This window comes from Mytilus californianus, unplaced genomic scaffold (genome assembly GCF_021869535.1).
Source record: "Mytilus californianus isolate M0D057914Y unplaced genomic scaffold, xbMytCali1.0.p SCAF_1, whole genome shotgun sequence".
Lineage (NCBI taxonomy): Eukaryota > Metazoa > Mollusca > Bivalvia > Mytilida > Mytilidae > Mytilus > Mytilus californianus.
In genome coordinates, this window is record NW_026262581.1 from 110,185,643 (window position 1) to 110,199,981 (window position 14,339).

The 14,339-nt window shown below is 33.3% G+C and overlaps 1 protein-coding gene across 1 annotated transcript in view; it reads right to left on the bottom strand.

The window, feature by feature from the left end:
- LOC127730425 (uncharacterized) overlaps nt 1–14,339 on the bottom strand; it is a 38,271-nt gene that overhangs the window by 15,677 nt on the left and 8,255 nt on the right. Inside the window, exons 4-10 of the mRNA XM_052238838.1 lie at nt 12,927–13,028; nt 11,310–11,525; nt 10,939–11,054; nt 8,034–8,154; nt 1,507–1,732; nt 1,077–1,141; nt 387–515 (exon numbers count right to left, since the gene is read on the bottom strand). Coding sequence (XP_052094798.1) covers nt 387–515; nt 1,077–1,141; nt 1,507–1,732; nt 8,034–8,154; nt 10,939–11,054; nt 11,310–11,525; nt 12,927–13,028 — 975 coding nt within the window. The remainder of the gene's footprint in view (nt 1–386; nt 516–1,076; nt 1,142–1,506; nt 1,733–8,033; nt 8,155–10,938; nt 11,055–11,309; nt 11,526–12,926; nt 13,029–14,339) is intronic.

Genomic DNA, 14,339 nt, shown 5'->3' on the forward strand with positions numbered 1-14,339 from the left:
TTGAAATGCCGACTGACTGATTTTACTGGGGAAAATAATTATGATGATCAATTTTGAGGTTGATAAAAAATTAACGGATTAGTGACCCATACGATGGCGATAAGCGTATTATCTGTAATCACAACTTGTAACACCTGTTGTAAATGTTAATTAGCTGAGGGTCATAAACTTGTCAGAAACAATAAGACAGGTAGAATTATAGTATTTTCATGCAAAAATATTTTTACTCTTTCCAAATTTAAGTGACGAAATTGATTTGGAATACTTTCGTCATTTTGAAAACCGTTTCGTAAATGACGAAAATGACGAGCGCTAGCAAAATCACTGCTAAATTCCTGACTCAAAAATCAAAACAAAAACTTTTAATTATGCAAATTAAAACTTACAAATAAGAACTTCATATTTCCAGTCTGTTTCATCTCTGTTGTATGTAAAAGACATCCAACTACAGGTTTCTCTGAATTTCTTCACCATGAAATTTCCTACGTCGTCATCTGACAGTCTACTTGGTTTACCTATATATAAAAGTCAATTTAATTATAATCTCTTAAATCCATTATGGTAAAGATTGTTTTTCCATCATGTCCAGAGGAACAAATATTTCCTACATATTCAGGAACAGTTTTTTTATGAAGAAATTAGTAAATTGAACTTTAAGCATTTATCAAATTAAAAGGTTAACTAATCAAAATTCAAAGTTTCTAACATATGATAATTCCATTAATGAAATATTGATTGAATCATTGAAGATTAAGGACATCTTTGCATCACAATGGGTGTTACTAGTGGATCAGGAACTGCCTATCCCTACTGAGAAACTAAGTTCACCAATGGTTTTTGGTGGGTTTTAAGTTGCTTAGTTGTTAGCTTTCTGTGTATTATTTTGTGGACTGTTGTGTGACTTTTGTCATGTTCCATTTTGGCATGATGTCTGTTTTTATTTCACTTGTTTTTTAATGCCCCATTTAGTATGCTTTCCCTTTTTTTTGGAACATTACAACCCTCCTAACACTATGAGTGGTTGGAAATTTAAAGCATATGTTATGATAAAACTAAATGTCTGTACATGTACATACCAACTCTGTATCTGATAACACTGTGATGTCTTGGCATTAAATCAAAGCAAACAAAATCCACTTCACTGAAAATTAAATACAATGAACATATAATAAAATTTACTTCAGAAAATAAACTTAAATTTAAGTATATCTACTTCAATTTGACTTGAAGAAATGTAATTGAATACAAGAGTGCACACTCTGAAATGTTTTGCCTGCTTTACTGGTCATCAGTGAATTTATGTTGAAAGTCTTAGACAAAAAGGTTATACACATAAAATGTATTTACTTAAAATTAACATTATTAATGTGCCATGTAAATTAGGCAATAAGTGAGAAATTCACGACAAAAAACTAAATATATTATTGAGCAGTCACATTTAAAAAAAATTCACATGTGAATACTTCGAACAAATAAATGATATTGACGTATTAATCTTATTATTACCATCTTCCAGCTGTAACTCTAGTCATCATGTATCTTGTTCCTTGTGTCTGTTGACAAGAATAATACGTCTCTAGCAGCTCAAACTCGTTTATCTTTGTCTTATAAGCAATGTGTGTTTCATTTATATAAACATCAGATTTGAACTGTTGACCTTGTGTAAACCATGTGCCAGACATGTTCCTTGGTAGTACACACTGTGGGGGTAGGTAATTTGTTGTTGGAATAACTGCAAAGAGAAAATCAACTTTGAATAACAAAATGCATTATCATGCTAAGCATAACCCAATTTCTATTTACAATATCTGAAAACAAGAAGTAGGTGTCTGAAAGATATATAAATTTTTCATACTATATACATTGTAACTCATCACTGTCAAACTGCTGAACAAATATGAAGTTCTTCTGTTTTGTAGTACTGGAGAATTGTGTGAAGAAAAATTGTAAGTGTACTCAACATATTGAAAAATTCATAGGATTGGCAAAAATGTGGTCACGTTGTCTGACAAATCTAAAAAGTCCTCACATGTTACAATTCATCAATGTTAAGTTGCTGACCAAAGATCAAGTCATTCTGTTTTGTAATGCTTGATAAAAGTGTGAAGAAGTTTTTAATTTCATTCAACAAATTGAAAAATTCATAGGATTCAGTGTTTCCGCTAGCGGTCGCCATTTTAGCATTTTGCGAAAAAATAAAAATTGTGGCAATTAAAATTCATTAAGGTGGCTGGGGCGTCTTAATTAAAATTTGATAATTTGTCAAAATGAAGTTTTTATCATGCTTTTTTCAAAAATATAATAAAAAGTATGGGTCACCAAACTTTTTTTCAGGCTAGAGGTTGTGCAAAATTGTCAGATTTTGTATAGATTATTCATGGAAAATCAAATTTTGTGTGATAAAAAGAAAACTACTTGATAGAACTTTAAGATAAAATGTGAGAAGATAGCTCTTATAAGATGCTTTCAGATAAGAAAAAGAAAAAATGGGGTCACCGAACTTGTTTTCTTGCTACATATCAAAATAGGTAATTTCACAACACTTTCTATTATAAAAATTCGTAAGGGTTCCGCGGAACCCAGTGTCTCGCCTACTTTTTCTGTTAATCGCAGGCTCAACAAAAATGAGGAAGTAAATCAATAAAAATATTCCTCTTGATACTATCTTTTGATTGTAAGAACTTTCTGTCCAAGTTTGGTAAAAATCCAGGATAGTGTATGAATCTAATAAATGTTTAAAAACTTTATCTGCAGACTGAATGTAATGTTAACTTGAAGAAAACAAAATTTCCTTCTAGATACTAGCATTTGATCATAAACAAGCTTCTGTTAAAGTTTGGTGCAAATCCAAAATAGTATAAGAAAGTTATTAAAATTTAAAAAACTTTAACCACAGAGTGAATGTGTTGTTTCCTGACAGGAAATCTAAGTCCATTTAAAAGTAAAATACGGAAAAAATGGATTTATTATTTTACAAAATTTCCTTCTAGATACTAGCTTTTGATCATAAACAAGCTTCTGTCCAAGTTTGGTACAAATCCAAAATAGTATAAGAAAGTTATTAAAATTTTAAAAACTTTAACCACAGAGTGAATGTGTTGTTTCCTGGCAGAAAATCTAAGTCCATTTAAAAGTAAAATACGGAAAAAATGGATTTATTATTTTACAAAATTTCCTTCTGGATACTATCTTATGATCATAAACAAGCTTCTGTCCAAGTTTGGTAGAAACCCAGGATAGTTTAAGAAAGTTATTAAAATTTTAAAAACTTTAACCACAGAGTGAATGTAATATTTCCCGGCAGAAAAACTAAGTCCATTTATAAGTAAAATACGGAAAAAATGGAATTTTATTTTTACAAAATTTACTTCTGGATACTATCTTATGATCATAAACAAGCTTCTGTCCAAGTTTGGTAGAAATCCAAGGTAGTTTAAGAAAGTTATTAAAATTTCAAAAACTTTAACCACAGAGTGAATATTTGTGGACGCCGCCGCCGCCGACGACGACGCCGACGGAATGTAGGATCGCTATGTCTCGCTTTTTCGACTAAAGTCGAAGGCTCGACAAAAATGACTTTATCTGAATTATCTCCCCTTATTCGGCAAAGTTGAAAAAAATCTAATCAAACACAAATAAGGTGTTTTTGAGAAATTACAGCCGTAATTATGATGAAACACACAATTTTCTATATCTACATCAAAAGTCTTTTACATAAGTTACATACTACTCTCAAAATTTGCACATTTCATGAAATATCTAGACCAAAGTTATCTGCTTCTTCTAAATCCAAGATGGAGGAAGACACCAGAGCCACCTTTATTGCGAAAGAAATATAAAGGTCCAACTTCGTCCATTTTGTTTACTTTTTTTCAGGTTTCTCTGACTTTTCCCCTGATCAGACAATAATGGGAATTCACCTTGAACTCATTACGATTTTGATAGAAAATCAATAATCAGCTGATTGGATTTTATAGCTATCAGCAACAATGGACAAGGCTAATTAAAAATTCGTAAGGGTTCCGCGGAACCCAGTGTCTCGCCTACTTTTGCTGTTAATTGCAGGCTCAACAAAAATGATGAAAAAAATCAATAAAAATATTCCTTTAGATACTATCTTTTGATTGTAAGAAGCTTCTGTCAAAGTTTGGTATAAATCCAGGATAGTTTATGAATCTAATAAATGTTTTAAAAACTTTAACTGCAGACTGTATTTAATGTTAACTGGAAGAAAAAATAAGTCCATTTATAAGTAAAATACGGATAAACAGGTACAAATTTTAACAAAATTTCCTTCTAGATACTAGCTTTTGATCATAAACAAGCTTCTGTTCAAAATTTGGTACAAATCCAGGATAGTTTAAGAAAGTTATTAAAATTTTAAAAACTTTAACCACAGAGTGAATATAATGTTTCCTGACAGAAAAACTAAGTCCATTTACAAGTAAAATACGGAAAACAAGGAATTTTATTTTTACAAAATTTACTTCTGGATACTTTCTTATGATCATAAACAAGCTTCTGTCCAAGTTTGGTACAAATCCAGGATAGTTTAAGAAAGTTATTAAAATTTTAAAAACTTTAACCACAGAGTGAATATAATGTTTCCTGACAGAAAAACTAAGTCCATTTACAAGTAAAATACGGAAAACAGGAATTTTATTTTTACAAAATTTACTTCTGGATACTTTCTTATGATCATAAACAAGCTTCTGTCCAAGTTTGGTAGAAATCCAGGATAGTTTAAGAAAGTTATTAAAATTTCAAAAACTTTAACCACAGAGTGAATATTTGTGGACGCCGCCGACGCCGACGGAATGTAGGATCGCTATGTCATGCTTTTTCGACTAAAGTCGAAGGCTCGACAATAAAGGTGTTGATTGTATTGTTTAATGACATGGTGTGGTTACATGGCGTCACATGTCACTGAATGGATTTTTTTACCACTTGGATCGAAACAATCGTTTTAGCGACGCACGTGTTTGAAGCATAGTTTTACGCCTCAACTTTTTTTAACAATGGTCCGGAAAAGAAAACTTTTTGAAGAATAATATTCAAAAATTAGAAAATCTCGAACTTTAATCTTTATCATTTAACTAGACGTATTTGACAAATAACTGAAGATGAAGATGAAAGTCAAAGTCAAAAATGATGATTTCATGATCTATATATTTTTTAATGATGGTTTTTTCAGTAGGTAAATGTTTGTTATTATTGAGTGTTTATTTATAACAATGAAGATTAAAAAAAAATTGATATGTAGAATTATAATAAACAACAATGCGGCAAACTGATTTTTTTTTGGTTAAAAACGAAGATAAATTTTAAACGAAAAATAAGTTTGTTAGTTTGCGAAAAAAATATTGTTTTGGTGAAAGAGTTGGCGAAAAAGAAAGTTGACCCAGGGGAAACCCTGGGATTGGCAAACAGGAAGTAGGTGTCTGAAAATTTGAACAATGCTCACACATTACATATCATCACTGTTAAACTGCTGACCAAACAAGAAGACATTTTGTTTAGTAGCACCTGAGAAAAGAGTGACAGAAATGATTGGTAGACCAAGGGATGGATTGAAGGATTAACAGACCGACAAGGCAAATGCAATAATTTGTAAAAATGCAACTAAAAAAGCATACATGGCCATTATGTGTATTAAGAATATATAAGAACAAGAAATGAATGTAACAGGATGCTGTTACGAAGTCTCCCAAACGAAGTTCCCATAATTCGTAATTCCCAGGGTCGCCTGACATTGGGCAACATCCAGTGAAAATTGGTTTGGTCCAGTAAAGTTATATGCATTAGTGATGCCTGGGGACTAACCTTGTATATCATTCAAATCATCATGACAAACCAGAATATATATGGTTTAGGGGTGGGGATCTCGACCATTTACAAGATACTAGAACATTGGGGGTGGGGAGGAACCCCTGGGGACTGGCCCTATACGTCATTCGATTGTTCATTACATGACGTACAGGAATATATATGGTTTAGGGGTGGGGATCTCAACCATTTACAAGATATTAGAACATTGGGGGTGGGGGGGACCCCTGGGGACTGACCGTATACGTCATTCAAATGTTCGAGACATGACAAATAGGAATATATATGGTTTAGGGGTGGGGATCTCAACCATTTACAAGATATTAGAACTTTCTCAAATGGCAGGGGGTGGGGGTGACCCCTGGGGACTAACCCTGTATTTCATTTGATGTGCTTTATCATGACAAACCAGAATATATATGGTTTAGGGGTGGAGATCTCGACCATTTACAAGATATAAGAACTTTCTCAAATGGCAGGGGGTCGGGATGACCCCTGGGGACTAACCCTGTATATCATTCAAACCATCTTAGCATGACAAACCAGAATATATATGGTTTAGGGGTGGGGATCTTGACCACTTACAAGATATTAGAACTTTCTTAAATGGCAGGGGGTGGGGGTGACCCCTGGGGACTAACCCTGTATTTCATATGATGTGCTTTATCAATACAAACCAGAATTTATGGTTTAGGGGTGGGGATCTCGACCATTTACAAGATATTAGAACTTTCTCAAATGGCAGGGGGTCGGGATGACCCCTGGGGACTAACCCTGTATATCATTCAAACCATCTTAGCATGACAAACCAGAATATATATGGTTTAGGGGTGGGGATCTTGACCACTTACAAGATATTAGAACTTTCTTAATGGCAGGGGGTGGGGGTGACCCCTGGGGACTAACCCTGTATTTCATATGATGTGCTTTATCATGACAAACCAGAATATATATGGTTTAGGGGTGGGGATCTCGACCATTTACAAGATATTAGAACTTTCTCAAATGGCAGGGGGTCGGGATAACCCCTGGGGACTAACCCTGTATATCATTCAAACCATCTTAGCATGACAAACCAGAATATATATGGTTTAGGGGTGGGGTTGACCCCTGGGGACTAACCCTGTATTTCATTTGATGTGCTTTGTCATGACAAACCAGAATATATATGGTTTAGGGGTGGGGATCTCGACCATTTACAAGATATTAGAACTTTCTCAAATGGCAGGGGGTCGGGGTGACCCCTGGGGACTAACCCTGTATATCATTCAAACCATCTTAGCATAACAAACCAAAATATATATGGTTTAGGGGTGGGGATCTTGACCACTTACAAGATATTAGAACTTTCTTAAATGGCAGGGGGTGGGGGTGACCCCTGGGGACTAACCCTGTATTTCATTTAATGGGCTTTATCATTTAGAACATTTTCAATTAAAAAGATTGTGTCTATCACAAACGGTTTTCAATTTATAATCATTTGAAAATTTAAAAAAATAAAATCCCATAGGGTTCTATAGTAAAACCCTCTTTTCTTTTTGCCCCTCAAAGTACCCCTTTATAAACCCCATTGCACAAACAAAACCCTGATTGCACCACTAGACATGTTAGTCTAACATATTGTGAAACCCTAAGTTAATCTGACAAGCGGTTTTGGAGAGCGGGTGCGGACAAGTTCAAATTTAAAAGCGGCGGAAGAAGAAGAAGAAGAAGAATAATAATAATAATAAGAACTGAGCAAAAACAATAAGTCTTCCCAAACTTCGTTTGGGAGACTTAATAATTGGTAAACAGGAAGTTGATGATCAATGAATGAGAAAACACATCACACTGTTAAACATACACATATGAAGCTGGATACAAAACTTCAAAAAGCTGGGATTTGTGGTTCCTTAGATAAGTTTGAAGAACTTTTAATTGGACAGAGAGATTAGGACACAGTAACTGAATGAAAGAAGGATAGAAGTAAACAACTATACCACCCTCCTCTGGAGTGAGGGTATAATAATAAATATTTCTTAAGCATATTATCAAAACAATCTATTAGCGCATAACTGATTTTTATCCTTTAGATGATAGTAGATTGGTTGGAATATTAGGTCAAATTTCATAGTTTCATAAATTAGTTATTAGCGAACATACAATGAAAAAACTTTCTTTCTTTCTGCTATCCATGAAATTTCATCAGTGTATAAATTGATTCTAACCTCTTGTTAACACAAGTTTTCTGTCACCACTATAAATACTATTTAAACTTGTACATGTAGGGAAACGACTCATCACCCAACGGACCTGGTTATTAGGATCCTTCTGATCTTTCAATGTCATCTGTAAAAATCAAACAACATGCCAATGAATTTTAATGTCCTAGGTATAAAAAATTTTCAACAATTTTCATAGACTCTGGGAATTTAAGAGCTCGACATTGTATTTAGGCACTTGTCTATTGTTGAAGACTTTGAGATGTCTTGTTATTGTCTAATTAATGAATACCAACCACAATCTACTTTTATTCATATACAATGACTACCTGGTTGAAACTATAAACATGTGTGTATTATTCATGTCACGTTAGCTATGGATCACTCATACTTATTTTGTAATGGTATCTTCCCTAAATTTTAAAAGATCTATGTCATGGTGTTAATTGTGTTTATAAACTCAAGCTAGCTTTGATTGACACAATAAACTGTTAACACAGAGATATGTCTCGACTATTTGTTATTTTGATAATGCAAATGTTGAAATTAAAATTGCAATACTTTAACATGTAAGTTATGCAAATATTCAAAGTCAATGAACCATGACTGAAGGTACAGGGCTAAACAATCTCCATGGAAATGAGATGTGCCAATGCTAATACAACTGCAAACCAAATACCATTGACTTTTCATAAGTTGTTCCCTTTAAACAAACCTAAACACAAACATTAACTTGTAAACTATGTAAAAGTTTCAAAGTCAATGAACCATAATTAGGGGGTGGGGTTATATAATCTCCATAGAAATGAAATTTGCAAATGCCAATACATTTGCATACTGAATATCATTGACTTAATATTAGTGGTTCATCTTAAACTGACCTAATCACAAACTAATACATGTAAACTAAGCAAAAGTTTCAAAGTCAATAGACCATGACTGAGGGGTAAGGACCAAATATTCTCCATGGAAATGAGATGTGCTAATGCCTATACAACTGCATACCAATTATCATTGGCATACCACTAACAGTTCCCCTTAAACTGACCTAATCACAAACTAATACATGAAAACTAAGCAAAAGTTTCAAAGTCAATAGACAATGAATGAGGGGGCGTGGCCAAATAATCTCCATGGAAATGAGATATGCCAATGCTTATACAACTGCATACCAAATATCACTGACTTACCACTAGTGGTTCTCCATAAACTGACCTAATCACAAACTAATACATGTAAACTAAGCAAAGTTTCAAAGTCAATAGACCTTGACTGAGGGGGCGGGGCCAAATAATCTCCATGGTAATGAGATGTGCCAATGCTAATACAACTGCATACCAAATATCATTGACCCCACCACTAGGGGTGCACCATGAACTAGACCTAATCACAAACTAATACATTGTTGACGCCGCCGCCAGAAACAGCATACCTATGTCTCGCTTTTTGACTCTGTCAAGGCGAGACAAAATGATAATTTTTTTTTCTTAATTCAAATATATTATATGAAACAATTTCCCAAAATCATCAGTACTTTTCTAAAAGAGTTTTATCTTTATGTATCTTCTGTGGTAATGAATTTTGTCAGCACAAAAAAGGTAAATTATATAATAAACAAGAATGTGTCCATAGTACACGGATGCCCCACTCGTACTATCATTTTCTATGTTCAGTGAACCGTGAAATTGGGGTCAAAACTCTAATTTGGCATTAAAATTACAAAGATCATATCATAGGGAACATGTGTACTAAGTTTCAAGTTGATAGGACTTCAACTTCATCAAAAACTACCATGACTAAAAACTTTAATCTGAAGCTGGACAGATGGATGGACGCACAGAACGAAAAACATAATGCCCCTAGGTGGGGCATAAAAAAAGATCAATTGATCATACAGTTGAAACCTTTTTGTGTCGAAGTCGAAGGGACTGGACCAAAGTATTCGACTCATCCAAGGTCGAGTGTGTCGTCAAAAATTTGGAATGCAAGAAATACAGTATGAGATTTGCGTAAACTAGATACTTTGAACAGTGTGCCTTTTTTCGATATGACACACTTTATAATTGTGTATGCAATCGCCATTGTTGGTCCTTCATAATAATCAAACACACAAGAACAGATACAAATCATGCACAAATAAAATCAATAGTCTACACAAATATTTATAATGGTCAGTCACTATAAATTATGAAATCATTCGCGGAACGAAATAAGTTCTGAACGGTCTCTGATGAGGGTGTCTGCTGTACATTAAATTATCATGAATTTATCATAATTGTCTTAATCCTTTATTTAATGTAATTAATGAGTTTTAATTCTGATGATTGATTTAATCTCGGCTAGTGTCATTTAAATTCGTTTCGTTTTTATCTCATGTGAAATATGTTCAACACACTAAAGTTCCGCTTGAACAATCAACAAAGGTGCTAATTACCGGCAACCATAAACATGTCAATTTAACTGTTATACAAACAAGTATGTCTACTCAGCTTTAATCTCTTTTGAAAATGATTAGGTTACATAAGAAATACATCCCATTTGAGTTTTTATCATTAGGTCTGCATCTTTCGAAAATTCTTACTTTCAGGCTTCGAGACATCGGGGTCAATTTACATTAATTTTATATCGAGGGGACTATAAAATTTACTCGACATAACCTAGTATTCAAATCAACCGAGTTTGACTCATCAGAGGTAATTATGCATTGATCAAACGGGAATTTTACCGGGACCGAGAAATTACTTCGACACAACCGAGTTCGACACAACGAGGTTGGACTGTATCTGCAACTATAGAGTCTATCTTTGTATAAGACTGATAATGGCAAGAATTTACATATCTTTTCTAGGCTTTTTTTACAAGATTCTTAGTTGTGACTAGACTAATTACATATTTTTTTATAGACACTTACCATACATTTGAACCTTTCCCTTTCGTCTGCCTCTACTGTATCAGCAACAGCTGCAAACATATATCCAACCTTATTCTTTACAGCATACCAAGCTCCCATACACTGGTATCTGATCTCTGTCAAATATTTATTAAATCAATGCAGGATATTACATATATAAGAGATTATAAAATGAATAATTCAATAGGAAGCACAAATTAATGGTTAAAAATTGTACCATTTTGATTTTTTACGAATTTACAGGGAATAAATACATCCAAAATCTGTAACTTACATATGCATCTAAACTTGTAGCTTGCAAATTTAACTACTTGTATATGAACATCTGTGTCCATTTAACATTTTATTTTCTCCTAAAAATAAATACATACGTTGATCTACAGAAGTTGATACATCACGGCATTTGGCAAAATTCATCAGAAACATTCTGTTATCAACATAAGCAGAACCAGGATCTTGACAAGCTTCAATCCTACTTCTTGGCTCATTACAAATACCACCCAGTGAAGTTGTTCCTCCGACTTCATAGGAAAATTGATATACACCTTCTATTGTAGTAATACAGTTTAATTTGACTACAGATCGCCCTGGAAGAAGAGAAATATACATGAGATATCACTTCAGGTCAATTGGCATATTACGATATTTTGAAAAACTTTATTGAATTTTTTGTTAAATTGTTTACCTTAGCTATTGTAAGGCAAAGGAAAAGTGTGTTTAGTTTTTTGATACAACATGAAAATGGTTATGGTCAGTATATATTTAAAATTCTATCTTCAAATCTTGTTATTTAAGGAATTTTGGGGTAAAAAAAAATCATACAAATGCACAAAAACGGTTTTTATCAATACAAAAAAAATCAAAATTATAGGTCACCAAGCATGTTTTCAACATATACAAGGTGTGAAAAATTGACACATTTTGTCATGTTTGTAAGGATAATACAGAGAAAAGGTATTAATATAAAATATAAAGAAATCTTGTACATTGTATTTAGAATATGAAAAGAAAAAGTGGTTACCCTACATTTTTTCTTCCTACAATACAATATAGAACATTTTACTGTTCACTCCTATATAAAAGTTATCTGAGTTATCTCCTGTTATAAGGCTATAAGTTTAGAGACAATTGAATTAATAAGTAAATGGGGAATGTGTCCATGGGACACAGATGATGCCCCTGCTTGCATATAACTTTATAAAGGGATATAACTCAAAAACTGTAAAAGTGACACTACCCAAATTTGTACTTGATCTGAGTTTTGCGGTAATAAGCATTGTGTATAAGTTTCATAACTTTTGGTTGAGGCAAACTAAAGTGAGAGAATGGAAACGAAAAATTTAGCAATTTTTCAATTTGTAAAGGGGCATAACTCTAGAACAGTAAAAGTGATGCCACCAAAATATTCAAACTTGATCTGTGTTTTGTGGTAATAAGCATTGTGTATAAGTTTCAAAACATTTGGTTGAGGCAAACTAAAGTTAGAGAACAGAAACGAAAAGTTCAGCAATTTTTCCATTTGTAAAGGGGCATAACTCTAGAACAGTAAAAGTGACGCCACCAAAATTCAAACTTGATGTGTGTTTTGTGGTAATAAGCATTGTGTATAAGTTTCATAACATTTGGTTGAGGCAAACTAAAGTTAGAGAATGGAAACCAATTCTGGGACGTACGTAAAAGAGGGACAAGGGTAAAACTTAATGTCCCCTCCGCTATGGCGGGGGCATAAAAATATACTGTATTTGCAAAAACAGTTGTTATTTAGATAAAATATTATATTTTTCATTTTAATGAAATGTCTTATGGAAATGAAAAGCATCCTGCCTAAAATATGCTTATGTCATTAAAATTCAAGGCCAACCATTTTCTACTTTCTAATGATCCAAGATAAAGGAAGACCACCTTAAAAAGAAGTGATGTGTATAACACAAAATTGAATGTAAGAAATCAATCTGAAGTTGGTCCAAGATAAAAGTACATGTACTTACGAAACATAGTGACTGCATTGTCCATATCAGGTAAGCCCTCTTTTTTACCTGTGCATGATGTATCAATAGAAATGTTTCCTGAACTTAACCTAACACAATCCTCTGAAATAGAAACATGAAATAACGTATTTTAATAACATTTTTGAAAATGAAAAAAAAAGTGCAGACCTTTGGTTCCCTTTGTTAAATTAATGTGATCATTATTTAACAATGAGTATAGATACCTATCTTAGTGTTGAATACAATATTGACCTCTAGATATCGATTCTGGTTATTTTGTTGTTGTCTATAAAATTGAGAATGGAAATGGGGAATGTGTCAAAGAGACAACAACCCGACCAAAGAGCAGAAAACAGTCGAAGGCCACCAATGGGTCTTCAACACAGCGAGAAAATCCTGAACCTGGAGGCGGGCTTCAGCTGGCCCCTAAACAAAAATGTGTACTAGTTCAATGAAAATGGACGTCACACTAAACTCTACAGTATCTAACTACCTAAAATTAATGTCACATGCATAAAGTAAATTTATTGAAAATAAAATGCTCCGCTGGGCACAGCTTGATACGACCGCAGAGGTCGAACCCTGAACTGTTGGGGCAAGTATGGACACAACATTCAAGCTTGATACAGCACTGAATTTGGATTGTGATTAAATATTTGACACAGCATAGGTTTCTGACACAGAATGAATGTGGTCTAAGAACTTAAAAAAATTTTAATTGACCTATTCAAACCATATCATTATTATTTGCTTTTATATATAAATCAGAAATACATGTAACCAATTTAAAATGGAAAATTTTCTTTTAAAGAACAAAAAGGAAAAAATCCCCCCTCAAATTTTTTGAACCCCCTTATGATTCAGCACCCCCAAACTCAATCCCAGCCTTCCCTTTGTGTTACAATGTATGGTGCCTTGCAGTACAATTTCAGAGAGATCCATACACTTGAACACAAGTTATTGTCTGGAAACTAGAAAAATGCTTGTTATTTTGCCCCTTTTTGGCCCCAAATTCCTAAACGTTTAGCAATTACCCCCAAACTCAAACCCAGCTTTCCCTTTGTGATATGGAACCTTGTTGTACAATTTCATAAAGATCCATACACTTACACACAAGTTATTGTCCTGAAACTGTCCTGATACTCGCTTTCAGTCGCTTTCGTCATCGGCAATATTCAATTTTTAACAAGTCGATGAAACAGCAATTTTTCAGTAAAAAGTAAAGAAATTCAAAGACATAAACGATTTATTTTCTTCAGAAAAGAGGTTAAAGCATTGACTTTAAAGTTGGTTGCATGTTCTTTCATAAAAACAATTTTTTATCACTTCCGGTACTTGTTAGAGAGCGTACATCAAATAATTCTAATTTTCGGCAAAATAAGTTTGTTACTTCATTAGAACGTGATGAAATTT